This window comes from Nylanderia fulva, unplaced genomic scaffold (genome assembly GCF_048542155.1).
Source record: "Nylanderia fulva isolate GAGA-0341 unplaced genomic scaffold, ASM4854215v1 Scaffold17, whole genome shotgun sequence".
In the NCBI taxonomy this organism is placed as follows: Eukaryota; Metazoa; Arthropoda; class Insecta; order Hymenoptera; family Formicidae; genus Nylanderia; species Nylanderia fulva.
Window position 1 is genome coordinate 1,104,485 of NW_028189945.1, and position 27,476 is coordinate 1,131,960.

The window sequence follows — 27,476 nt, forward strand, 5'->3', positions numbered from 1 at the left end:
TTTTAAAAATAAAAATATAATTTTTTCAGTATATGCGATTGCCCTAAATAAAGATAATTTAGATTCTTATAATTCGCGCGCTTGTAATAAGATTCATAAGATATTACATGCTAACGTTCCATTTCTCATTTCGCACGTAATGCACTCGCGAAAATAAGATCGAACGTTAGATAGGCGCCGCTACGTAAATCTCGTCACGCATATCAAGTCAAGATGTATTGTTACGTGGCCTCGCACGTGCACGTCAAGTTACTCGCGGAAAGTCAAAATAATATCGTGCATCTGGAATGAAGACAGTCGAACCGCCGTGTCGCAACACTGCACTGGCGCATAAGTGCAACTGTCATCATTTTGAGATATTAATAGAATAAAAAAAAATTGAAACTTTAATCTTGTGAATGCGCGAATAAATATTACACGCTAGTGTCAAAGCTGCATATTTTTTGGAAACTTGATTCCCTTTAATATTTCTATCGCGGATGTTTATATCTTAAGATTTTTGACATTTCGGAATTTCTCGACATTCCTGCAATCGCATCCCTGCTAAAGTATCAATCCATTGCTATAACACGGTTCGAAGTGACCTTTCTGATAAACGACTCCGCGCGTCGTTAAAACGAAAAAGCGCGCTTTCCCTTCAGACTTTGTTGCGCAAAAAAAAAAAAAAAAAAAAAAAAAAAAAAAAAAACGCGCGGCCTTTCGTTGGAGCGTTCAAATGTAATGACAAAACAAGTTTAAACAAGTCTAAAGTTCATGATGGTAAATACGCGCCATTGGTCGCCGCGAAACTCATTGCCGCGGTATATAGGGAAGGAGAAGCGATCGATGAAGCGAGTGCACAGTGGCGACCGCGTCGCTGCATACGGCCCTGAAAGTGCAGAAGAGAGAGAGAGAGAGAGAGAGGGCAAGAGAGATCTATATGCAGCCGCACTTTATATAGCGCGACGTGCCACGTGCAGGGCAACTCGGTACCTGGGTCACCGGGAGAAGGTCACGGGGTCGCGATTTCAGCCTAGGTGCAGCGCTCTCGTTGAGTGGGCGTGCTGCAGCTGCGAACCCATATCTCCCTAACACAGGTGCAACAAGCTATATACTTTGTGAATGCTGTGGAATGCGTCATAGGATAAATCACTGAGAGCCGAAGGTGTCATTAAACGATTGAAATCGTTCCAATAAGTCATTCTAATATACTAATCAATTATCAAATTTGTTACATCCTTTTTCTCGGAATCTCAATCTCAGAATTTTGACAATCTCTCTATAAAAAATCTCACAAATCTAGATGACAAAAATTGAAAGAATAGAAATACAAATATAGATAGACAAAAATTAGTATATTATTTAAAAATATATATAAAGGAAAAATCAAGCAAATATTGTACATTACATATTAAATAATTAAAATTAAAAGCTTGTAATGTGTTATACAAAGAATTAATTTTGTAAGCGTGATTGTGCTACGAGAGTTGCGCAAAAAAGTCACTAGATTAAATATGACCACGATCGGTATTTTTTTTATAAACCCTACTACGTGAATGGGAGTGTCGTAGTTTAATAATGACGCTACGGAAAAAATCTGATCGTTGCGTCGTCGTTTCGCTCGCAGAGAGGTATTATTATAAAATACGATCTTCGTTATTTTAATCACTTATTATTTAATCGCGCCTCCGATATTATCAGAACGTAATACATCCGGCGAGTGACCTTTTTAATTAAATTTCACAGTATCAGTATATCACATAAGAGGAGAGGAGCCTTACGGATCGCATCCTCGCATTACACAATTTTCAAATTACTATATAGGTATATATATATATATCTTTTTAGCGTAAACAACGTAATAGTATAAAAATGGATATCATCGAGTGATTGATTATCGATTCAATTAACGACCGACCTCCCTTGTAATTTAATTAGACCTCTCACGAGTAATTTTTCTTCCGCGCGTGGGAAGAGAGAGAATAGAATTCGATTCCTTTCATTAATATAATACGAAAGTGTGATCATTTTTGTCGCTTCCAATTTTTCTCATCCCGACTAAACGTATTTGTACCACACTTGTACGGCACTCGTTGTTATTCTGCAGTGTGCGAAGATGTACTGAAATCTTTCGATTCTAACGTACGTGCGTGCAAACCGCGACATATGAATAAGAACGTGTAGAATGCAACGAGGTGGCCTTGTACGTGAATATCACGGCGAAGGTCACGGGGTCGCAATTTCAACCAGGTAAACGAGCGCGCATGTATGTATGGAGAACGCGTACACGCTGTCGCAGGTGCAACGAGGCGTATCGCGCTGCTATGCGATGTACAGGATATACAAAAAATACCTTCTCTCTATATAAATATCCATGCACCTATAGAAATTAATCGCAATTAATGTAACGTATCATATTCTTTAAGTTTTTATTTTTATTTTTTATTTTAACAAGATGTTGACTCGACCTCAATTATCATCTATTGTACTTTGTTTCAATAAATTATTTCGAATAAATAATTATGCTTCCAGACGATGTACTCTTGAGAGTTAAAAGTAATCGGAAATCAGGACGCAATAAAATAATTCTTCTCATATAAAACGTACGAGAAAATGCAACATAGCACATGAAATATATGCAAGAAACTCGTTTGGAATGTCCCATTAAAGTTTTTATTAATTGTGTTTATTTTGATATATCCTATATCGAATCGATTAAGACACGATCGCTCGTTCTCGATCAGCGTGATATCTAGAGCAAACTCGACGACGCGCGACAATTAACCCCTTACAGTGGAAAATATTTTCTCTCGACGGATAATAAAAATATAACTCGCTTCAGCGTGTACCATTGAGGCTTTAAATAGCAAGACAGCGTATCGCTACGAAAGCAAGGATGATCATAAACAAGAAATTATCGAGTAAATGCGCTGTCAATGAATATACGTTTCGAGTGACAGTCTCACTTTAAAAAGATCTAATTTTGTATAAAAAAAAAAAAAAAACGTGTGTATGTCGAAATATAATTGCAAAAAGAATATATACATACATTTCGCAAAACATAATAAATATGGAAAAGAAAATATGGTATGTATGAAAGTAAAAATAAAATCGAGGCAGACAGCACGTGACGCTTTTATCCCGAATTTTGGCAGCCCTCGTGAAATTAAAGTTCGTAATGGCAGCGACGCGAGTCGCAAGCAATTTTTAGTGACGATTAAAGATGAAACCGCGCAAAAATACACCGGAACAAATGTCAGTTTCAAGGTCCGCGTTGGTTACGTTCTCTCTCCTTCGCTGAGACTGCAGGTCCTCATGCTTCTCTCTTTCTCTCTCTTCCCTCTTAAGAGAGTAACTCTCTTCGTCTTTGTCGGTGGTTCCGCGCGCTAACCATGTTAGTCGGCAAACTTACGTAATCAACGTGAAACACTGCGAGTTCGCGAAGAAGGTAAGAAAGAAGATAAGAAGGTCATCAGTCACAAGGCGAAATTTCCGTCCCCGGCGTTATCCTTCGCAGAAACCCATTGTCTTTGGAATGTACGCTCGCGGCAACATCAACGTGTTAATAAAAGCCCGCTAATTGTTTGAGAAATTACCGAGAGAATTACTGTTATCTGAGAAAATAGTAGAAGCAGTTATATAATATACGAATAATATTTGACATATCATAATCATGGTAGAAAATAAGTTTATATAGAATGTGTTAGAGAGTGTCTGCTCAAATCTTTTCAAAAAATTTCTGGAAAATGCCCGAATTTTTGAGATATTTTTGTTTATTTCAGAAAATATTTTAAAGATTTTTTTAGTACAACTTTCTAAAATATTTTTTCATTGTAAATATGTATGTAGGTACTGCACATTTAATATTTTGTTAACATATTGAATATATATGCAAACAAACAGCGGATTACTGACTGCTCAGAACAAGAGCGAAATCAAATTAAAAAAATTCTTTGAGTTCCAATAAAATTCCATAAAAATGCCTTGATTTTCCCAGATACAAAAGAAACTCCAAGAGAGTTTCCGCGTTTTCCACGTAAAAACTCTCTTTAAATAATTTTGCTCTTTCATCGTGTAAAAATATATTTTGTACCACAATTACAATATCTGATGTAAATATGCTGCTACTATTCTCCTAGCTACTTAAATGTATATATATGTGTAAAAAAAATATCACATCAAGTATATAAAAAGATGTGCCCGTTTTTCATCTCGTTTTAGCGATCCAATTTTTTTCTCAGAAATGTTAATTCGTATCTACTTTTTCTCTATTTGAAATTCCTATCTGAAATTAATACGGATACCGTCAAAAGAGAATCGATCATTCGCGTGTTGCGAATGTTTCATTTGGTAGTCACAAGCAAAGCGGAACTTGTCGACGGTATCGACAGCGACGAGCTCGCCGGTTTCGATTGGTCAAAGCCGGCTGGATTTTGTTTGCAGCTGCAACGCGCGCCCGACACACGGCTGACAGTGCAATCAACGTTTGTCCCTCTATCGATTTCGCGTTTTCGCTATTTTTCCTCCCTTCCGGCTGTCGGTCGATGCGTTTGTTAAAAGTTTCAAACTCGCAAGATCACTTTCAAACGACACTGTGTGTACGCTAGCAAAACAGCAGCGAGAAACAAAAGCAAATAACAGGATTATATTTAGCTGGAAGAAAAAGGAACTATAGAACATTTTGCTTTGTCAAATTAATTATTAACATTATCTTCTCTCAACAGAAGATATTCTCTCAAACAGAATCCAGTTAAATAAAACGTGAATATTTTCATTGAAGATGGAGTCATGAAATCTTTTCGCTGTTTTAATCAGTAACATTTTCATTGATTCAATGAAATTGATTAAATCATTGACGAATCGAAAGAAATTTAATTTTCCAAAGAATTATTATTTCTGGGAAGCTTGAAAAAACACGGGGGAAAAAATAAACGAAAACGGATGTTATAAATCGCGAATAAATTCAGTTTATTCACTTATTGTCAGTCAGTGTTGCAACTATCTCGCGTTTACGACTCGTGTACTTTTGCCGTTCTAGATTTAATCTTTATTCATGTCGGCACGCTCGGCATAACGATGACGATGACACATCTCGTGTGCGCGCGAGGAGACTACAATTCGAAAGCACGTTTCGTTTCGCATGACTGAGACGAGGAACGCAAATTCGAATTGTGTGTGACTCGAACAGCCGACTGAGATCAGCCATTGAGACCAATCTCCTAACTAGGAACGCTAATGCATATTCTAATGCAGGTACATATCATCGTGTATCTTAGATCACAGTCGCACGTGTATCCGCACGCCTATCATCGATCGAACGTCATCATCATCGTCGTGGGTTGCCATCGTAGAAGGTTGTCATCTTTAGCCACGTGCAGAAAATTCCCGTACAAAGGATCACGAGCCTATCCGATGCACTCTTTCATTTTTTCTTGTTATTCGCACCGCGTACATATTATTTTATCACTCCTCTGTATATTTTTTATTTTAAAAAAATAGTGATCAAAAGTTTTCCAATTTCGCGCGTGTAGAAATACATATACTGAGAAAGAGAGAAAAAATATTTGTCTACTTTTTTCCTATAAAATATAGGATGTCCACAACAAATTCGCAAGAGAGCATCGACTATAACAATAATATTTCCCCATTAATTGAATACGTATACGTATGCGTGGTTGCAAACATGGAATACAAACACGCGCGTGTCTGTTCTTGTATATACGCGATAGAAACATCTATTCACTCGGTCAGTAGCCACCACCGCGAGAGAAACCTGCCAACGTGACTATAATAAACGATCGCTTCCTTCTGCACGATGCTGTCGCGTCGTTTCGTGCTCGCGCGAAGCGACCAGGGACTTCCGTTGATCGCAATCGTCACGCGACACGTTTATATATACAGAGAGTGAAAAATAATTTTAGAACTCTCGACGCCAGATTTTTTTTTCTCGACCGATTCAACGGAACGATTTGCCGGCTGCGTCTTCTGCGAAGGGAAAGTGATAATAGCGGAAGAAAGAGGATAATACTCCGAAATACAAACATGAGCAAATGCTGTCAATGTGAGCCGAATAATATGCTGTGTCAAACCGAGATTTTTTACCTAATTTCACTATCTCCCTTCTCTTCATAGAAAAAGCTAATAATGTCATCTACAGAGTGTCTAGTAAAATTTGAAAATAAAATTTAAGGACATTTCCAGGAAATTTGCACGATTTTCCAGTAGTATAATAAAGATGTACAAGAAATTAAAAACTTTATTTTCTAAGTCCATAATTGCATGTTGAAAATTAATATATGCGTTACACCAATATTAGATAGGTACAATATTCTCTTATATAATATTTAATCGCTTGAAATCTATAAATACAAAGTAAGATGAAATATTTTTTACTTGAATAGTCTCAATTGCTCGTTTAGCCGAATGTTTAGAAGCAAACAAAAAGAATATCAAGGATCTATGAAAAATTTAACTACATTTCCAGGACATTTCCATTTAAAGAACAAACAAAATTCTAGAGCATTTCAAGAATTTCAAGAACGACTATAGACACCCTGATCTATCATCACTTTTCGAGAAAATATGTGTAAGATCTGTGCCAACAAGATTTTATTTGAAAACGCGATTAAAAAATTACGACCAGAGAAGTCGCTAAAAAAAAAAAAAAAAAAATAGATCTGCATATGCACAAACGACGCGATGAGAAAAAAAAATGTTCACGCGCGCGCAAAATAAGTCCGCTTCAATAGAACGCCGCCGCGCGATGAGCGTCTACGAAAGATGCGCGATAGGAGGACCTGCACTTCACGGCTCGTTCCCATCGGTGCCAAGGTTGCATCGTACCCGTGTACAGCATTATAGCTGCACTGGAGTAGCGAGAGAGGCCTCGAGAGGCCTGCGTGTGGAACTCGCGTGATGCTTACGCTCGTGGAGCTTATCGCGTGCTACACACACATTGCAAATACTACACAGGTGTCTGTGTTTGCGTACACCTATATGTAGTATGTGTATGTGTTACATTATACTTGCGCATATATATGTATATATGTGTGAATGTAGAGATGACGGCGACGACGATGACGACGACGGCTAAGCAAGTGCAGGATTTAGAGGGAGAGAGAGATGGAGAAGCAAGTGCAATTCCCTATGAATCGCGCCTATCTATATGTATCATCTGACAGTATAAGCATTGCGCAAGCCGTTGCTTGTATTGTCTCGTGCGCGAGATTAGCGGTGGATCTATATGGAAACCGACGAGAAATTTAATCAAATTGTCGAGAAGTTAGAAAAAATATTCAATTTGTATTAGCTTCTTATTTGAAACGTTTTTTGATATATTTAATAATTTCTTTAATTATTAAGTATTAATTTTATGATGGCATATATAACATGCAACATATTATATCAGTGATGTATTGCATGATACCTTTATCTCATACCGGACGTATTCATTAACATAATATAATATTCATCACACACACACACACACACATATATATATATATATATATATATAGGTACATAAACATGCATATATTAAAATGTTTATACTAATGTTCGTACAAATTAATATATGCATATTGTCGCTTAACGAGAACGCGAAAACAGAACTATATACGTCGTTATTATTTTAAAAATTTAAATATATCTAATTATGAATCAAATATTATGATTCATATACGTTTCTATATATATTACGACTCTCGTTTGAATATTTGCAAATCCAATATATTTTTCTTTAACTCAATCAAGTGCATTTAATCCTTAGAGTGGTATATTATTTGATTATCTTTTCAGAATATTGAAATAAATGATACGAGAGAGATAAACGCACTGTGCGATAAATGGAACACACGCGTATGAATTGTTTCAAAGCACACGTCAATTCTAGGACAAAATATTCTGCACTGGATTGACAGCGATGCGGTCATCTTTGTGTACGCGACAACCATATTTAAAACTATGCCACATGTAGGCGACATGGTCATGCTGTTTGCATCGCGATAAATAGTGCGTATTATACGATCTTTACGAGATACTCAATCGCGTATAATCAATAAAGATTAGCAATTAGCATCATCGGTCCTTTGAACGATACAACTCGTAGCAGATCATTGGTTAATTCAAAGCGTTGTCAAATTAACATTTCCGAAAAACAAATATATAATAGAGAAATTATATTCTCGAAATATATATAAGAGAATTGTATATAAAATTTATCTTAATACTAACAGATATTTTGAAGTGTTTCTGCAACAACCTCTAAAACTAAGAATATATTCCTTAAACAAACGATGTATTGTGTTTTCTTATGTAAATCGTTATATGATTATTGTTGTAAAAAACGTACAATATTACGTAATGTTGCAATTTACAATGCAGTACAGTTTATTACGCAGAATGGTTGTAATTTATTAGAAGAATGGATAAAGTTAATAAGTAGTTCGAAGAAGAAAATAAGCAAGTTTAAATATTCACGAATAAGTAACGTAACATAATTTAATTATTCAAGATATATTCAGATCAAATAATTAAATATTTTTTTATTAATATAAAATAAATCCCATTTCGTCTACATGTTTATAAATTAGGAATATCTGATATTAATCTTTAAAGGATTCCCCTCTTAAAAGTATCTTTTTAGTATATAATTTAGAACAAATTTTATTAGAATATTTTTTAGAATAGAAACTTATTTTTTAAAAAATTTTGAGAAAAATTCTTAAAATAAGAATGCAATTTTTTCAGTGTACAATCTATCGTAAATTGTCATCAATGAAACGAAACGAGAGATTTCGGTGTTATTTAATTTGCCTCTTTTTTCTTTGAATGAATTTCGCAAATAAATATATTTTTCGAGTTTTGGGATGATTTCAAAAAAAGTGAAAATCGCGCATAGGAAATTGAGTTGAGCGTATAACTTTCACATTCAGTAATTTAATACGACATGTCAATATATTATGTGATTGATTGACATTTCGATCGATAATGATGTGGCAAACGGAAGAGCGATTGTATATAATGTGCGTTTTGTAGAACGATAATGCACGCGATATCTCTTCATTCCGCGTATCGCGTTTTTCTTTTATCTATACGCGAAAACCTTACCTGGTGCATAGCTCGATAACGAAGGAACGCGTCTTATCGCGATAACTCAAACGCAGCCTTGCGAAACAATTTTATGCCAACCGTGTGTCCATTTAAGATATACTAGCTGTCACAATATGATCGATCATGATCACAATCGACTATACGAGAATTTCGTCGCCTGAGAGACAAAGTTATCTTACCACTCTACTTAATCTGATTCGATCGAATTAATACAATCGAGTTAGAGACACAAAGAGAAATAATTGAATGATATAATAACATACTAGAGATGAAAATAATACCAGTATACGACATCCCCGTGAGATTTTTTTATATACGACATATATATGTACATAAAGCTTGATCTGCTTTTGGAGCAGAATGTCTAGATGGAAAACTGTTATCAAGGAGCGTATTGCGTATGAAATTCATCGCCACGCTGTATATTGACTTGGTCAGTGTTCTGGACCAGTATCAATGTATTTTTCTCGGAAACGCGCTGATCGATCATCATCCGTTCCATCATTGTGTTTACATTTTCGCAGAAAAGATTCGCAATTTATTTGCACGAAGGAGAGGCGACCGATATGCATGTCCGCGGCGGCAATCGGGACGCACGTGCGATAAGGCACGAAAATCGCCGCTCGTAAATTGCGTCCATAGGCCCCGATAACGTGGCGCATTCGCACGACCTTCCTCCTCCACGCTAGCGCTTTAAAAGCCCGAGAGCTCTAAGGTCGCTTTTAGAGCCGGCGACTGATAAGCGCGCGCTCGCTCGCTCGCCGCCGCAAATTGCGCCATTCACGTCTCAATAGCCGACCTTCACCTCGTGCATTTAGCATCTACGTACGATATGTATATGCGTCGAGGCGCGCGGCCGCGTATCGGTCGCTTCTCGCTGCAGGACGTCGGACTATCGCGACGAACCGGGTGTGACTCACTTTACTCGACGCGCTATAATGATTTCAGAGCAACAGACTATGTACGGTCTGTCCCAAAAGTTTCTTAATTTTTATTAAATACGCGTGACTAGTAATAAATAATTTTTATTTATTATTATTCAAAATGCAGAACAAAAAAATAGTTACACTTATACCATACGGGGAGAATTTTCTATTAGAATTTATCCTGAAAATCAATGGTAATCGTGAGACAATATTGGGAGAATTTTGTAAGAGTTTCTCTGATTAATATTTAGCACAACAAAAAATATGTACATAGTATAAAATTAATCGAACATATTTTATATTTTATTGTGGTAAATAATTAATATTTTTAGTTTGATAAATATTAATCAGAGAAACTCATAAAATTCTTCCAATACCATAGTGTCCATATTATATCGCGTAAATTATAAAGAAAATTATCTCTATGCTTTATGATGATTTCTCGATTGTCAAAGAGTATAATTATCACTTCTATCCTCTATGGTAAATCAACTGTTAGTAAGATCTTGATCAAATTTAACGAAACTTCTACAAAAACAGTGAACTTAAACAGATGCTGCTAATATGCTCTGTGCAAAGGAAGTTCGGAAACTTGAGACAGATCGTATATAAACTCATATGTATATAAAAAGTAACAAAAATGTGGATCGCTATTCTCATCGAAATAAGTGAAAAAGTTCATTGTATAAACATGTCCAAAAATAATTTTTTAATTGGCTCCTTTCTGTTCTGCCAAAATGCAAAACAGGCTGTTTACAGACAATTTTGAAAACGATTCGCCCATTTAGCTTTGAAAATGAATTATTTTGAGATAATTATTTCCTACTGTTTTGTATTGTCGAAAATAAAATAATGCGCTTTGTAATTATTCTAACAAGTTGCGATCCAAACATTGTTGATTATAACGTGAAAACAGCATTTTTGGACATATGTTTTTAATGAATTTCTTTTGCTTACTTTGATAAGTAGAATATACTTCTGAAATAGCGGTCTACATTTTTGTTGTACTTTGTATATAAACGTATTCATAAAAATAAAATCGATAAAAAGCATTATCCGAATGTTTTTGCACATTGACACAAGTTTCGTGAACATTAAAAAAGGTTTATAATATAAAATTAGAAATATATTACTAAAATAATAAAAACGTTTAAAAAATTTCAATCGGCTGATTTTTTAATATTTTTTCTCAAATGTATATCGTATTTATTTTTTGTATTAATATAATTCTTAAAAAAGAATTTCTCATGAGCTCGTCAAGCCCTAAGCTTTATCTTTCTGGTTTGTGAATTTTCCCGGAAAGTGAACATTTAATTTGAATTTTTACGATTTTGTTTTACGACTCGCAAGTCGCACAACAGGAAGTGGTACGTATATAGAATTGTTGCGCGAATATTGTTGGTTTCACGGCCATCGCGATGAAAAAAATAATATTTTAACTTTATGAGTATCGTTGTTGTGATGGCGAAGTAAAACTGAACCTTGAGAATCCTGTTAATCGACAGTCTAGCACTGCCACGCTAATTATCATCGTAAGATAGTTCATCTCGTTTACACACTTTTAAGTTCCAATTCACAACGCCATACTTGAAGGTATAAATAACACGGATGTTCATTAGCGCAACCACGATCGCCCGCAGAGAGACTGACTGCACACCTCATTTTAGTCTTCCTTTAATATATTTAATGTTCTTATTATCATTATATAAAATTATAATATATGCTGAAATAACATTATATATATCCCTCGCACTTTCTTCATCTAAAAATATTCTTTTCATTCAGCACGCGAATAATCACGCGACTTCACATTCGCAATTCATAAAGCGCTAATAAAGCAATATATTTATCAATCTAAATTGTATTCCTCGAAGAAAAACATGACTGAGTCATCGATCTCATTGCCCCGTAATCTTATCAATATTGTATTACCTTTAATGAGCGCGCGTCGTCATTTAGAAATGTACAATATATCGCACATTACACGTAAAATTAGCTAATTAGCTTCATATGATCGAATTTTCTTTATTTAAAACACGAACTTAAAAAAATTTACGCCTCAACTTTCCTGTCCCGATTTCATTCGATATGAGTCATTTGCTAATCTTTCATTGTTAAAAATCAAGATCTCTCTCTTTTTCTTTTTAATAATTAATCTTATAAGATATTAAAAAAAATTATGTATTATATTTAAAGAAATATATATTATATATTATAATTACACATTATATCATAATTATAATATTTTTAGAATTTATTATTTTAAGCTCTTTCGCAAGATATTACTTAATAAATAATCCAGTAAGAGAAATAATGACGAAATAATGTAACAGCGGCATATATTCACTGATATACATTTTATAATATAAATACATATAAATATGTATAATATATATACATATATATATATATGTAAATATATATATATATATATATATATATACATATAAATATGTAAAATCCTAAAAAATGTGTCTGCGCAAACGAATGATGGGATAAACAGCGTTTATTAAATTATATAGACGTGATTTTCTTGCTACCATCATCTCGTATAAAGTTAACACACCTCAACCGGTCATGCAACATTTACGAAGGAAATGTTGACGTTACATATACGTTATATACGTACAACTGTTGCTGCCACGTGCCCAATGTTGGGCCTGAGCCCCCTGGATGATGGCCGTCACCGACATCATCGGTTTCTCCTTCTTCATCATCTTGCCCGGCTGCTTGCCCGCTCTACTTTCACTCGTCACCGTGGAACGATTTATCTCGTCGGCTTTTTTTTTTATCTTTCACACACGCACACCACCCCGAGGCAACGCCACCACCACCCCGCGTTTTTTCCCCCTCGTGTTCGCTTTTTTTTTTTTTCTTATTTTTCGTCTTTTCAAACTGATCCCTCGTCCCGTCCTCGCCGCGTCATCTCGCGAAAGTCCTTCCTTCCACCTTGTCCTTCCTTCCCTCACTCGGGAGTTAAATTCCTTCTTTTGGTATCGATTTGGTATGGTTGCTCACTGCACTTCTTTGGTTCGTTCGTGATCGATCGCGCGACCGGTTACTTAACTATTCTACAGCAGAAAGAAGAGTGGAGGTTTGGAGAAGAACAGAAAGGGATATATTGACTGACGGCCGGACGAACGTAAACCGATAAAAATCCTTCACCGAATCGTACAGCGACCTTGAATCCCACGGCATTCTCACTGATGAGTAGCTTATATTCTCTTCTAGCGAAGAGCTTGAAAGAGCGATAACGCACTGTAAGTCATGTTCGCGATTATTATATGGTCCCGAACTTTCTTGCGGTGTTTTTTCATTAATAAATCAACTAAATTGTTACAAGACTATTTAATGCAAATTATATATATATATATACGTACAAAGATTTAATTGTCCAAGCAAATATGGATAATGAAGAAAAAAATTAAGGATGAAAAGAATCGCTTGTAAAAAAAATTACATCTTCACAAGTCTTTAATTTAGAAATATTTAAAATATATTTATACAGCTTATTTTCGAAAGGCCTATTATTAATATTAATATAAATGGCCTATTAATATGAATGCGCATAACAAATTTTTTTTACGTGCGTCGATGATGAATATGCACAGCATTATGACAATAAGATCTTTTACATTGACTAATTATTCATAATTCCGATTTTGAACGCGCAGCGTTATCTCTTCCAGTTTATCATCGATCAAACAGTTCGACCATTATAACGCGTAGTTTGCAGATTAATCACGAAATTCAATTGCGAAACGTAAAATCACGGTAAGCCTGTATCTTCCGTAAACATGTTATTCCTCCTTTATATCTCTTATCGGATTTTTTTAAAAATAAAATTAATTCAGTTTTTTTCCCGGTGTCTGAACCGAATATAACCGAGAAGGTTAAACGTAATCTGCATTTACGATGAGCTGTAATTGTGGATAAAATATATAAATTCTAGGGATGGAATTAAGTATCTTACAGGTAGATTCAAATGTCTGCACATAGTTTCAAACTCTCCTCTATTATTTCGAAAAAAATCAATACTTACATAGACTCGAACTTAAACGAGGTAATGAGTTTCCATTTTTACAAGTACTTCAAAAAATAAGAGCAGTATTTTAATAAGTACATTCGAATCTGGATCAAGTACGTTCGAATCTTTTATGAGTACTTATGAAAAATTTTATTTTATACGTGTGCGTATAAATTTTTTATCTTATCAAGAGTTCGAGTCTCTATTTCTAAAAAGTTCGATTCTTCACGATGGAGAAAGTACTTGAAAATATACCATTTTCGATCTCGTAGGTACAATTAAAAAATTCCAATTTAATTCTTTGCGAATACGATATATATAAAATATTATTTTTCCGATGAGAGTTTCATTCGAGTATTTGAGAAAAAATAAAAACTCGATTATCAGATTCGACTTGAATTTTCAAGTATACATTGAACTTGATCCCATCCCTAAATGAAACGAGGATTTGAGAAACATCGTCTTAAAGTGTGCCAAGGCATGACGCGTGCAATTAGTCACGGGTGTAAGCACAGGCGTTTTAATAATTTTTATCGTGGCCCGGATTGCGAAACAACCAAGCGTGGCCGTCTCGACTTCTCGAGAGGAGTCGTTGTCCTTTCTCCGTCGTTCGTCAAATTATCTCGTCACCGAAAGAATAGATCGGAGACCCGAATCGGGAGAGAGATGGAAACGCGCCGCGCGTTGCTCGCGATCAATTGAATCGGATTGGATGATTTGCACGGTATACACAGCTGTCTGATTGTTCGTCAAAACACACATTCGAAGATACTTGTATATATATATCTCGAATCGGCTAAAATCTGCTCCGCGAGCGACGCTGAAATATTTGATTATTATTCGGCGCGTGCAAGTTGATAACTGATTGTGCGCGTCTGAGAGAGAGAGAAGCGCGTTAACCGGTCAGATCGAAAGCCTGTCTCGGCGCAGACAGACACGTATCTTACGGCTTTTTGCGCCGCTTAGGAAACCCAAGGGGAGAACACAGGGATCCCCCAAAGGGAGAGACGTCTCGCGAGGTCGCCGCCGGTCGAACCGACCAGAAAACGTGTGCGTGAGTAGTGGGCGAGAAACGGAGCGAATGCGCGGGCGCAGTCCCTCGGGAATCCCTCGATCGGGGACAGACGCAAAGACGAATGTCCGTTGATCCCGGGCGCGGGAAAAAAGCGGTCGTCCAAGAAATTCGCAAAAAGCCTCGTGTCGCTGACTCTTATCGCCAGAAGAAGAAGAAGAAGAAGAAGAAGAACCTCGCTTTCGTTCGTTCGCGACAGAGAGATGATGCTGATTTGGAACTCGGCGTATAAATCTCGTTTTTTCCCGACGATAAATTTATTTTGCTTTTCCGTCGCGATCATAAAAGAAGAAGAAAAAAAGAACGGAGATAAATGGAAAGTTGATTCTCAAAGAGCCAAAGGAAACGAGAATAATATTATATAAAATAAAATTGTGCAGCGACGCGTAATGTACAATATATTAGGTAATCGAGCAACGTTAGCATTCCTCTGAGGTCGCGTTACAAGATTATTTAAAAAACACGGTGATCTGGTTCTCTCCAGACGGCTAAAAGCGCGCTTCTTCTCGATACATACCACGAGAGGCTCTAAAAATATTTATCGCCGACTTTTATGCAGTTTCTCGCGCGCGCCGCGTCGCGATCTCGAAATAACAAGCCGCGGCAGCATTCTATCTCTCTCTTCTCTTTCTCGCGCGCCGATTCGCACGCATGCGCTCGCGACCTTGACCACACACGCACGCAGGAAATGCGATTGCCTTGTCTCGCCATCGATGTCGACTCACTCTCTCGAGGGGGATAAAGAGGCGCGATCACTTACATAATGCACAGGCAATTACACGAAATGCACATGCATGCACGAATGTCACGTGTGTGCGCGCCGCTGTTGTTGCACTTGTTGTCGGAGCGGGGTTGTCGGACGTGTCAATTGGCTATACCTCTAGCGTTAGTTAGATAGACGGTCAATCGAAAGATCAAATTCGAACGGGTCCGATAAATTTGTGCATTTATCCTGCAAAATCATTTTCGCCGATTTTACGAGTTTTTCTTCTCGACGAATCATTCACGATTTTTGTTATACAATTTTTATATCCGAGTTGGAGAAATTTAATATTTTAATACGCAGAAATTATTTTAACGTGTATTTTAAATTCCAAGTTTTTTAATTTTTTTTGAAGATTTTTAAAATATTTTAAATTTTTCTCTGGACTCTCGACCGAATCGATATATATATATACATTTCTTTTTATCCCTTTAATAAATTCATTCTTTTTCTCATCGGATCTTATGTATATTTCAGATATAATTAGTTTCGCGTTTTATCATATTCGGTCGCTCGATTGTTCTCAATCGTGAATCAATCATTCGTGGGTGGATGGCGAAATGACAAACGCGATTCTTGCGACTAATCACTAATGTCGAGGTTAAAGTTCAAGGTTAACGCCAAGACTGCGTCTGGCCCGCACTCTATAGCGGAAAGGCAGATCGATATATACCGGGTGATATACGAATTCCTGACCGTGTGAGATCGCGTGTCGTGAATTAGACAACATGAATTGAACATTCTGATGCAAATTTCAGCTCTGAAATTATGTTGTTCTTATGAATCTTTGCCTGATCACAAAGCGACATAAAGTGCGTTACGCGTGAATAATGAAGATTATAATAAAGTTCATGATTAAATGTTATGCCTACATCAAAAAAATTATATTCTCGAAATAAGAGGACTGTATACTATAAAATCCTCCTCTTAACAGATAACATCTTCTAAAATTAAGAATATATTTATAACTTAGGAATATTTGATATTTATTTTTAAAAGATTCCCCTCTTAAAGTTTTTGAGAATATTTTTTTTTTCTAAAAATAAGCGATAAATTCTTAAAATGAGAATACAATTTTTTCAGTCTAAGATTCAAGGTCGCAAAAAATATATCTTATATTTTTTATATAATTTCAAACAATTTAAACGTAAAACGTGATTGTCACAGATAATAGGAGTCGGGAAAAAAAGAGAATCATCTTAGAATTTTGAAGGTGCAAAAATCCTTTCGCGTGATCGCGATTCCTTTTTTTACGCGTTCAAGCGTCGAATGATAAAATAAAATAAAAATAATCGATATACTTTTTCACGTCACAATCCTAAGAGTGACGTATAGGTATATTATATGCGTTATCAATAGAAGCGATATATTCTCAAAGCGGGCGATAGGCTGACGTAATTAAAAGGCGGGGATGATCGATAACGTTATTATAGAGCGAGCGAGGGCGAGAGACGGTATATCGTCCTGCGAAACGATCGATTGGCACGTTAATTCTGGTATCCTGCACGGGTCAACGACAAAAATATGCCGTCGTTATAGAGGAGGAGACTATATTTTATGCATGACGCGCGATAGACACAATCCCTTTCACGTGCCGCTGCCAGTAGGATGCAGATTTTGACTGCTCGATTGAATCGTGAGCTTCTAACGAGACTTTCTTATTAGAATAAATTATTATTGTATATTAATTTCTCCGTAAAGTTTTTTTGTATATATAAATAAATTGATGTATAAATTATTATGTACAAATATAAAAATCAAATATTTTTTATCCGTTATTTAATCTCCTCTTTGAAATATTTTATTCAACGTTTAAAACAAATTTGCTATTCTGGACAATTCCAAGTATTAAGTTAGTTTTAAAATTTGAAAAAAAAAAATATCTTTATATTTTTGTATTAGCGTAATTTGAATTCCAAACAAGCCTTTATGCTTTAGCACGATTTCGTGAAACCAAACAGTGATAATGCCTCGTTTCCACTCGACATTTGTGTTGTTGAGCAACTGATGATGTACGTACAAATCAGAAAAACCAAATATCGTGTTATAACATTAAATAGAACAATATTCATTATTCAAGAATCGAAATTTGATTTGATTTTCGTAACATAAAATGGACGGAATGTTATCAACAACTTTTCCTTTTGAAAACAAAACAATACAATTTTTGATTACATCTAAACTTAATTTATTTGTAAAATATATTTATCACAATAACATTTTTTCTCTCAAAAATATAAGACGATGACATAATGATCAATTACAGTGAGAGTTTAATTTTTCTCTCTGGTACAAAAACTACCACAGATCTTTTTCTTCGAGGAACGGTAATCAATTACGTTAAACGAGTTGGATTTCAGTGACAAATAAAGAGTCCATTATCAAAGAATACTCTGAAAAAACGAGACAACAAAAGTACTATTTTTTTATGGATAATTATTTTGGAGCAAGTCTATTCGAGATTGTATTGAAACATGAGGCAACAAGATTGCACTGTCCACTAAGCTGCCCTTTTTTATAGCAAAGATGTTGAGATCCAATTAAGGTATCTATCGACCTGCGATTTATTACTTTAGATTTTTTAAAATTATTTTATTTATAATCCTCTTTTTAAACACGTAGAGCCTTACAGATGCTCTGATGCAGCGTCGCATATATTATTATAAACACGATAAATGTCATGACATTTGAGGTCACACACCGATGCCACGTGAAAACGAGGCTTAACAAACGATCGAGCAACGGCTCACGATTCGGCCCTCGGCTTTGTATGTGCAACGCGCGCACTGAATATCACACATCTCTCGGCAACCATTGATTTTCCACAATAAGAGAACCCGCGAGCGCACGGGACAGCTTATTGAATTTTCAACAATTGCGATATGTATAGCATTCGGAGAAGACACGTGCGACAGGCGGAGATAGGAGCGCAGTGAGAGAAGTCATCGGGCCTGGTGGGCTGGTGTCTCGTTATGCAGGTTCAAGTATGACACAAGAAGAAACGCACACATTCATATACCTCGCATGACATTCGCTACATAATCGAGAAACACAAACGGTATTGTTGTACGTATGACATGGCGTTTTGTAACTCTCTCTTTCTCTCTCTCTGTGTATGTCGCATGTTCTTTAATAATTTTTCAAATAATATACTGAGGATCTTATCTCTCAACATTTGCTAATTTGTTCTTGAGCGACGTGTGATTTTCTTATCTATTGAGGTCAAATTTCAATTGACGTTTTCAAATCTAAACAAGGTTTTACTTTTTAAGGTAGTCACTTTCTTTTCTTTAGGAATTAAAATGTATACAAAAAACGCGTTGAAACTCATTATTTTTCAAACACTATTACAGACGTGTTCAGACTCAAACATATTTTTACATATGTTGAAAGCTTTTACAGTTATACATTTTGTATTTTTTAATAGTCACATTTACTCAAGTTTTATTTATTTATTTTTTTTTTTTTTATAAAAGATTGAAAATTTTGTCATAATTTTTTTATCTGGACATTATTTGTTAATATCTTTTTTTTTTTTACGGAAACCCATATTGCATCAGCAAACAGTTCATGTTTGACTGGTTTTATGGTATTATTTTTGTATAAACTTAAATAATCGTGTATAAATTATGAACAATAAGTTATTATATTATGTTAATTGAATTAAAAATATTTAACAACTAAAAGTTTTTGAAGAATTGTTAAAATTTTGAGATTAGATGAAGAAAAGTAATTGATTATTAAATATTAAAATACAACTGAGTATTCTGTAAGTTATAATTAATTCTATAATTAAGTTATCTCTCTAATTAAGTTAAAATAAATTATTAAACCAGTAAAACTGATTGAGTCTAATAATCTGAACACATCTTATTTTAAAAGATTAAATTCTCGTTTATAATTGATATTCCTGCTAAACTACTTTTAAAAGCTATAAAAAATTAAGCTCTAATAACGCGAATTTCGGTTACACTGCGAGAATTAAATTTATCAATCGAATTTAACGCGCGCAAAATAAAATTTTCACGTAGCACGTGCCTGCATATAGCCACGCGATAAAGACAGACCTAGAGAGAGATCATTGGAGCTTACACGAGTTCAAGTATAGCACGTGACGACACCCGCCAAGATCATCATCGAGGCGCGCTCAGAAGTCTATGCGACGTGACACGGACTCGTGCGTTGACGGAGGCGGCGGCAGTTTCTTGGCACAAGATATCGCGGGACAATGACGACAATGTCCGACGTGTGAAGCGTTTACAACGATTATCTGTAGCGGATTATCAAGCTGTGAAACCCCACTCTAAGCAATAATAGTACCCTGGAGCTGAGTCTCTTTTTAGAGAAACAGGGTGTCCAGCAAAGTCAATAAAAAGGGTGTCCAGCAGAGTCAATAAAAAGAATTCCGACTTTTTCAGATTTTCCAGAAATTAATTTTTTCCCTGACTGTTTAGTATTATTTTGTCCAAATATATAATTTGCATATATCTATATAATAAATTAATTAAATGTTATATCGTGAAATTCTTAAGATATTTTTGTCAACAATGAAAAGGTTCGGAAGTTAAAAAAAAAAAACAAAAATTTAAATCAATTATACAATTCGCATTATGTCCTACGATAATCGTGAAACAAGCATGTCACTATAAACTATTTGAATAATCATCTTTTTTATTTATATCATATCAATTTTTTAGTTTTGTCTCTATCAAGCACATTGAAATAAAATAACACGACGATGAAAATATAAATTGACGAACACGCTGTAGCTGAATCGATTTTTAACAACACAGAAAATTATCGTGCCGGGAGTCAAGGAAAAGTTTATATTTATTTAATAAAAAATTTCAAATTATTAAAACCAATGTAGAATAATGTGAAAAAATCCAGATAAATAATAAAATTTCCTGACTTTTTCCCCCGACAATTCCAGATTTATAAAATTCCCTGACATAGCCCTGGTTCACCAGATTTTCCTGACCGCTAGACACCCTGTGGAATAATCACGAAATATGCCGTTCTTGACACTCCTGCCTTCACATCCTCCCTTCCTCGCCCTTTGTGTTTCCCGGGTCGCCGCTATTTTCGCGGCCGCGACCGATCCGTTCCGCCGTTTAAATTTAGTCTCGCGGGATTATTTCAAGAGAGAAAGAGAGCGAGAGAGAAATTACTTCCGCGTGCCCGACGTGCCGCCGCGCGATCGTTCGTTCGCTGGGAAGAGTTGAGAGTTCGCCGTCTCCGGTTAAAAGCCGGGCGACTCGTCCCGTGACCCAGGCAAGGCCGCCGCTGCACAGCTGAAGCCGCCGTTTATCGATCTCTCTCTCTCTCTCTCTCTCTCTCCGTGTCGTGCGAGGGTATCATCGGGCGGTCGCCGGAACGCGGAGCCCTCGCGAGATCGCAGCCGCGCGAAGGTCGCGAAAAAACGCTGCCGAAGGACGACGACGCGAGATGCGCTCTTTCGGCTGCTGCGATCACCCTGGGGTGTAAACATCGTGCACGAGAGCCAGCCAGCCAACCGGGCGGGCTAGGCGAGCGAGGGAAACCCATTGGCACACTGTGGCCACTTTGGCGCGTTCGTATCGATCGTACACCGACGAGACACCGCCTCGTGCCGCGATAATCGTGCACGTCGCATAGACGGGATTTTTAACCCTTTAGACGCGAATTTATATGTACGTGGTTTTTTTTTTTTTTCAGCCTTAGCGGACGCGAGGGAGAGTCAGGCGGAATAAGTCTGATTTAGAGAAATGACGGAGAAATGAAAAATAACGGCGCGCCCTTTTCTTTAATAAATCCAATTAAAATGTGGGAGTGCTAATTGTAAGTAAAACACACGTGGTTTTTAGACATTCGTCGCGAATTTAAAAAACAGATTCTAATTGTGAATTTAGGAAGCAATTGTTCCTTAATTCCAAACTCGGTGAAATTAAGAATAGAGCAAGCTATATAAAGTTTTGCAAGTTTAGACACACAAGAAGTTCAAATTCTGCTAATATAACTTTTCTCTAAAATTATATAAAATATGTATAGATAAAAAAAACATATATCATAATATCTCAACTTAATAATAAGAATAACCGTGCAAAAATAATTTACTCGAATATCACCCCATCTAAAAATGAATAGGGACACACATATATCGCTATTACAAAATCACAGGCGAAATTAATTAATTAATTAATAAATTAAAAAACAATTCCCTGCAAAATCTATATCATCGTCAAGTTAAAATTCGTCGCAAAGTTTTTATCAGAGTAAAAGGGTTAACCAACTTAACGAGAAGCCTTCGCCTTGCATACGTCGTCGTCAGCGACGAAAATAAGCAAACACGAAACGTGCAACGTCCGAAGGAGCTCGGTCGCGCGAGATTTGGCAGCCTGGTCCAGCAACGGAGGAGAGTGCGAGGCACGCAACAACAAATTCGCGTTCACTGCACCGAGAAGAGAGCGGCGGCCTTCTCGAATTTCGAGCGAGGTGCCACCCCACGTTTACGCTTCTCTTCGATCTGCGTATCAGCCATACGTGCACGCATTCATACACACACTTTATGGTCTCTTTCTAATTTCCCGTGCCAACAACACCTGACGAAGCCCCGGCGAGACACTCTTTCTCTCGCGTTCCTTCGCGGTCGCGCACGAACGTGGAAAGTAAAACAAGAACTACTCCGGATGATGCACTCGTGGATGAGAGAGAAAGAAGCGAGGAGAATTTATTACAGAGCAGTCGCGCGACCCGGTCACCAAGTCTGGGTGAAAACGAGGAAAGAGAGAAAGGCGATGTAGTATAGAGGAATACAGAGATAAACTTGGGAAACTTGAAAAGAGATAATGAGAAAGTAAAAAAATGTAGCCAAAGTGTACACACGGTATACGGAGAGAGAGAGAGCGAGCGGCGATATCTCTCGCGTGTACCCGAGCGACCCGATTCACCGACTGACTGACTCTATGACTGAATGACTGACTGACTGACTGACTGACTCGGAGATGCACGGCGCTAAAAGCGACTGAGTGCCAGCCGGCCGGTCTGGCTCTCGTTGCATGTGAGCGTGCAGTCTTCGGGAGCGTGAGGAGAGGGAGAGGTCGAGGCGGAGGACCATCAGGGGTGGAGAGGGGAGGGGCGAGACGACGGCGGGAGGGGAGGGATGGCGGGAGGAGCCGACCGAGAGGGAGAGGAGGTCAGGAGGGAAGGAGTGCAACAAAGTCCCGCCCGGCGGCTAACGCTCCGCTTCCACTTGCACTTTTGTTGCGCTTGATGAGAGAACGAGAGAGAGGGCCGGTCGATCATCTCTCGGCCGCAGCCTCGGCAGCTGCGGGATTTTTATCGATAATTATTATGTCGAGAATCATCGCGGCTCGAGATTATCGCGGAAGCTGATTTCGCGCGAGAACGAAATTTGGCTGCGGTGAATAAGAGGCGCGTCTTTATTTACGAGCGATTTAATCACTGAAAACAAAATTTTGTTGGGTTAAGAAAAATTCTGTTCGAAAATGGACGAAACGGAGTTCTGGTTGAATCTATCAGAATTCCTTTTAATACAACAAATATCTTGTTTGCACCAACAAACTGATTTGTTGCACAAACAAGAATTTTTTGTTAATCCAATAAAATTTTGTTGGATTAAGAAAAATTCTATTCGAAAATGGACGAAACGGAGTTCTGGTTGAATCTACCAGAGTTCCTTTTAATACAACAAATATCTTGTTTGCACCAACAAACTGATTTGTTGCACAAACAAGAATTTTTGTTAATCCAACAAAATTTTTGTTCCAGTGATGGAATAAGAAAAATCTTAATGATATAGTCTGATTTTTGAAGATATATGTATGCGAGAATTTTGCGGAATAAATTTCCATGCGCAAAGAGACTAATTTCTATTATGTAAATTATGGATATCTCTCGCATTCTCTCTCTCTTTCTCTAATACTTGAAAGTGCCGATATTAGAGGCGAAACTTATTCGAGTTCCTTATATTTTACTGCCGCGGATGTATACAACTCATTGGTACGAAACCGCAACAATTATTATCCCGAGCAATAACAGAGGATCTAAATGACTTGAGCGCAACTCTGCAGAAAGATTCCAGCTGATGGAATAAAATGGAACGAGAAAATAATCCGGCGCGAAATCCAAGAACTCTCGATGGATTTACGCGAGTGCGAAATTATTCGTTCGACGTAACTCGCCGATCATCGCGTAAACATAGATAATAACAACGAGACGATGATGATGGAAATCACACAATCTCACAGCTCGAGGTTTCGCAGGTTTCGCGTTCTCGTCTCGTTGCGCCGCGTCGATGGACGGAAAAGGACGAAGAGACGGATAGAGAGAGAGAGAGAGTGAAATAAAGAGAAGATTACCCGGACAAAACAGAGAGGGACGAAACAGCGAGCGGAAAGAAGCCGCCGATAGAGCTTGCGCCGCCACTGTGGAGAACTTAGGAGTCAAGTTCTAGTGCACGGCCGAAACGGGAGAGTCGACCGCGTCCCCTCCCTCGATCCTCCCTCCCCTCCCGCGCTCTCCGCCCGAACATCAAGGAGCCGCCACGTCGTGAGTGCGGAGTGGTGGAAGCGCGAAGGTGGTGGGGGAAAATGACAGGCGCGAGAGAGGAGAACTTGCAAGGCGCGCTGTGCAATGTCGAGCGTGCGCTCCGAGAGCACTCCGTGCCCTCTCTTTCTCTCTCTCTCTCTCTCTCTCTCCTCTTCCTCTTGTGCACGGAGATTCTACCAGGTGTGACCGAAATTTGTGCCGCCGAAGTGCGGCTAAACCGGGAACTCAAAGAGACGCGCGGGCGAAGAAGTGTACGCGCAAGCGTGTGTACGCGTCACCACGTGTATGTGTGTGGAAGAATGTTCGATTTGATGGTGGAGAAGAGGGAGGGAGGGAGAGAAAGAGGGGACGACTGCTTTTTTTTTTCCTTTGTCGATAGGAGACGGTTCTGCGAAAGTGCGATTAGAGATATCGCGAAATTTTTTAAATTTGACCATCGTTTACAAACACTTCGGATTATCGTCGAGATCTAGTCAATTGCGATTATGCAAATATAGCTGGACGATCGATAAGAAATATAGATATGGTTCGCATAGAAAAATCGGTCGATATCGGAGAAATATCGTGGATACGATGAACCCTCTTGGAATTTTTCTAATCGACAAATCTTTTGAATCTATAATTATAAAGTAAATATTGTAAAATAAATTGAGTAAACTAGGATGGAGTTTAATCTTAAACTGATTAGTATTCTACATTAATTTGTTATTCGTAACTCTAATCATAAACGTGCTCGAGTCTCGTTCGCTCTTCGTGCGTGATATTTAGATATGCAACGTGTAACTCGTTATAGGCGCGATAAACGCGCGAATATACGGGTACCATTCGTACAGCAAACGTGAAAATTACGATTGCAGACGAAAAAAGTTTCAAGATCATTGCGCGTCGGCCGCAGTTGCGAAATGCTATTCCATTAGTGGATTATATTCTGACGTAGGATGCGGGTTCGCTCGAACGAGATGTCGGTATTGCGTATTTTATGTGGCCTGACTCGGAATGACTTGGAATAATTGTGCTATTTCATGTAATAGGACTTTTGCTAACTCTCGCTGTGCAAATAAATCTATAGCGAGCTGAATACGTATAATAATCCTCTCTTACTATATAATATAATACTTTTTTTTTCTTAGATACTCCCACTTGTATTACAAAAGAGAAAGTTATAAATAATCATTTCTTTTTTTAATTTGTAACACACACAGACTCTGATGTTCTAGAAATATGATCATTTATGGCGTGTAACCAAATTGAAAACAAATAATAGTTTAATAGAAAAGAAAAATGAAAAAGGGAAATGTGCATTGCTTTCACGAGAAAAGATAACATTCTTTAACATATAAATTCTGTATTATATTTGTCAGATATCGTTCATGTTTTTTTTTTAATAATCCGAGCACATATTTAATAATTTTAAATACTTTTACAAAGCAAATAATTTTTCTAATAATGAGATTCGGAAATCGTGTATATACTCTTGTATATATTTTTTCAGCTGTGTTTATTTCCCTCGATCTATCGTTTCCTTCACAGTTCCGGCCGTTTACGAGAAGCCGAATAAACATCGATAAGGAGTTCGCTCGCATTATTTCTGTCTCACAAAATTGCGTGCGAGAAAATGTTGTCGGGAAAAAAAAGCAGGAAGAGTTGTGCCGCAGATGGACCCCGCATCGCAAACAACCTGCGTCGCACCTGTTTCGATACCATCGATAGATTCGCCATGGCAACATCCTAGACGCACAGCTCTCGGAGTTTTGAGAAAGCTTCGAAGCCACTGCAACGTGTCCGACAGATACCTGTATTCGCACGCCGGCTGACGCGAGAGTGTTTGCATAAAAAATAGCTCGGCGAATAAATAGTCACTATATATCTATAGAAAATCGAGAGATGATCAAGCTTGAAGAAACGAGCTTGAAGGATATAAGCATAATCGTGGACTCATTAATTAAAAATTCTCAGAATTCAAAAGTGAAGAATGAAGAATGTTATTATCTTTATCTTATCTTATTTTTAGAATACTCAAAAAAAATCTTTAGAATTCTGTTAAGAGAGGAATTTATCAGATATTTCCAATTTAACAATTATAAGAATGGGATTTATTCCTACATTAATTATTTATCGAATTAGGTATCAATATTATTGATATCTGCAACAGGCTGTCCAGCAGACTCAATAAAAAAAATTCCCTGATTTTTTCAGATTTTCCAAGACCAGAAATTAATTTTTTCCCTGATTTTTTAGTATTATTTTTTCCAAATATATAATTTGCATATATCTATATAATAAATTAATTAAATGTTAATTCATCATGAAATCCTTGAGATATTTTTGTCAACAATAAAAAGATTCGAAAGTTGAAACAAAAATTTAAATCATTTATACAATCTGCATTATGTACGATAATCGAAACAAACATGTCACTATAAACTATTTAAATAATCACCTTTTTTATTTATATCATATCAATTTTTTAGTTTTGTCTCTATCAAACACATTGAAATAAAATAACACGACGATGAAAATATAAATTGACGAACACGCTGTAGATGAATCGATTTTTAACAACACAGAAAATTATCGTGCCGGGAGTCAAAAAAAAAGTTTATATTTATTTAATAAAAAATTTCAAATTATTAAGACAAATGTAGAATAATGTGAAAAAATCCAGATACTTAAATAATAAAATTTCCTGATTTTTCCCCTGACAATTCCAGATTTATAAAATTCCCTGACAATGCCCGGTTTTCCAGATTTCCCTGACCGCTCTCTGTGCAAAAATTTTTTTATTACCGAAAGATACCGACCTTCTAAAAATAAAAAAAAAAACTTTTCAACAATCAAGTAATAATATTGGTCACGCATAGGTTTTCTGAGATACACTCTTGGCGTCGATGGCTGAATTAATACAAAGAACAAATGTGCATATGTATGCGTGTGTGTTGTGTTATGATACTTTGAAGGCATCTTGGGACCGCGGAGGGTTGAGGAAGTTCCGTCGGTTTTTGCATCGATGGCAAGCCAGTGTGCCTTTGGCCCATATGCCGGCAAACC

At 36.9% G+C, this 27,476-nt stretch overlaps 1 protein-coding gene across 8 annotated transcripts in view; it reads right to left on the bottom strand.

Moving 5' to 3' along the window:
* usp (retinoid X receptor ultraspiracle) overlaps window positions 1–27,476 on the bottom strand; it is a 78,372-nt gene that overhangs the window by 28,356 nt on the left and 22,540 nt on the right. For 4 of the 8 annotated variants that reach the window (XM_085481111.1, XM_085481113.1, XM_085481112.1 and 1 more), the window contains exons 1-2: window positions 22,743–22,914; window positions 12,646–13,087 (exon numbers count right to left, since the gene is read on the bottom strand). The exons of 1 other annotated variant lie outside the window; for it this stretch is intronic. In XM_085481111.1, the coding sequence (XP_085337237.1) occupies window positions 12,646–12,733 (88 nt within the window). In that variant the 5' untranslated portion in view covers window positions 12,734–13,087; window positions 22,743–22,914. Of the gene's footprint in view, window positions 1–12,645; window positions 13,275–22,742; window positions 22,915–24,238; window positions 24,257–27,476 lie in introns of those variants that run through there. 3 more of the 8 variants (XM_085481110.1, XM_085481109.1, XM_085481108.1) reach the window with 3 other exon arrangements.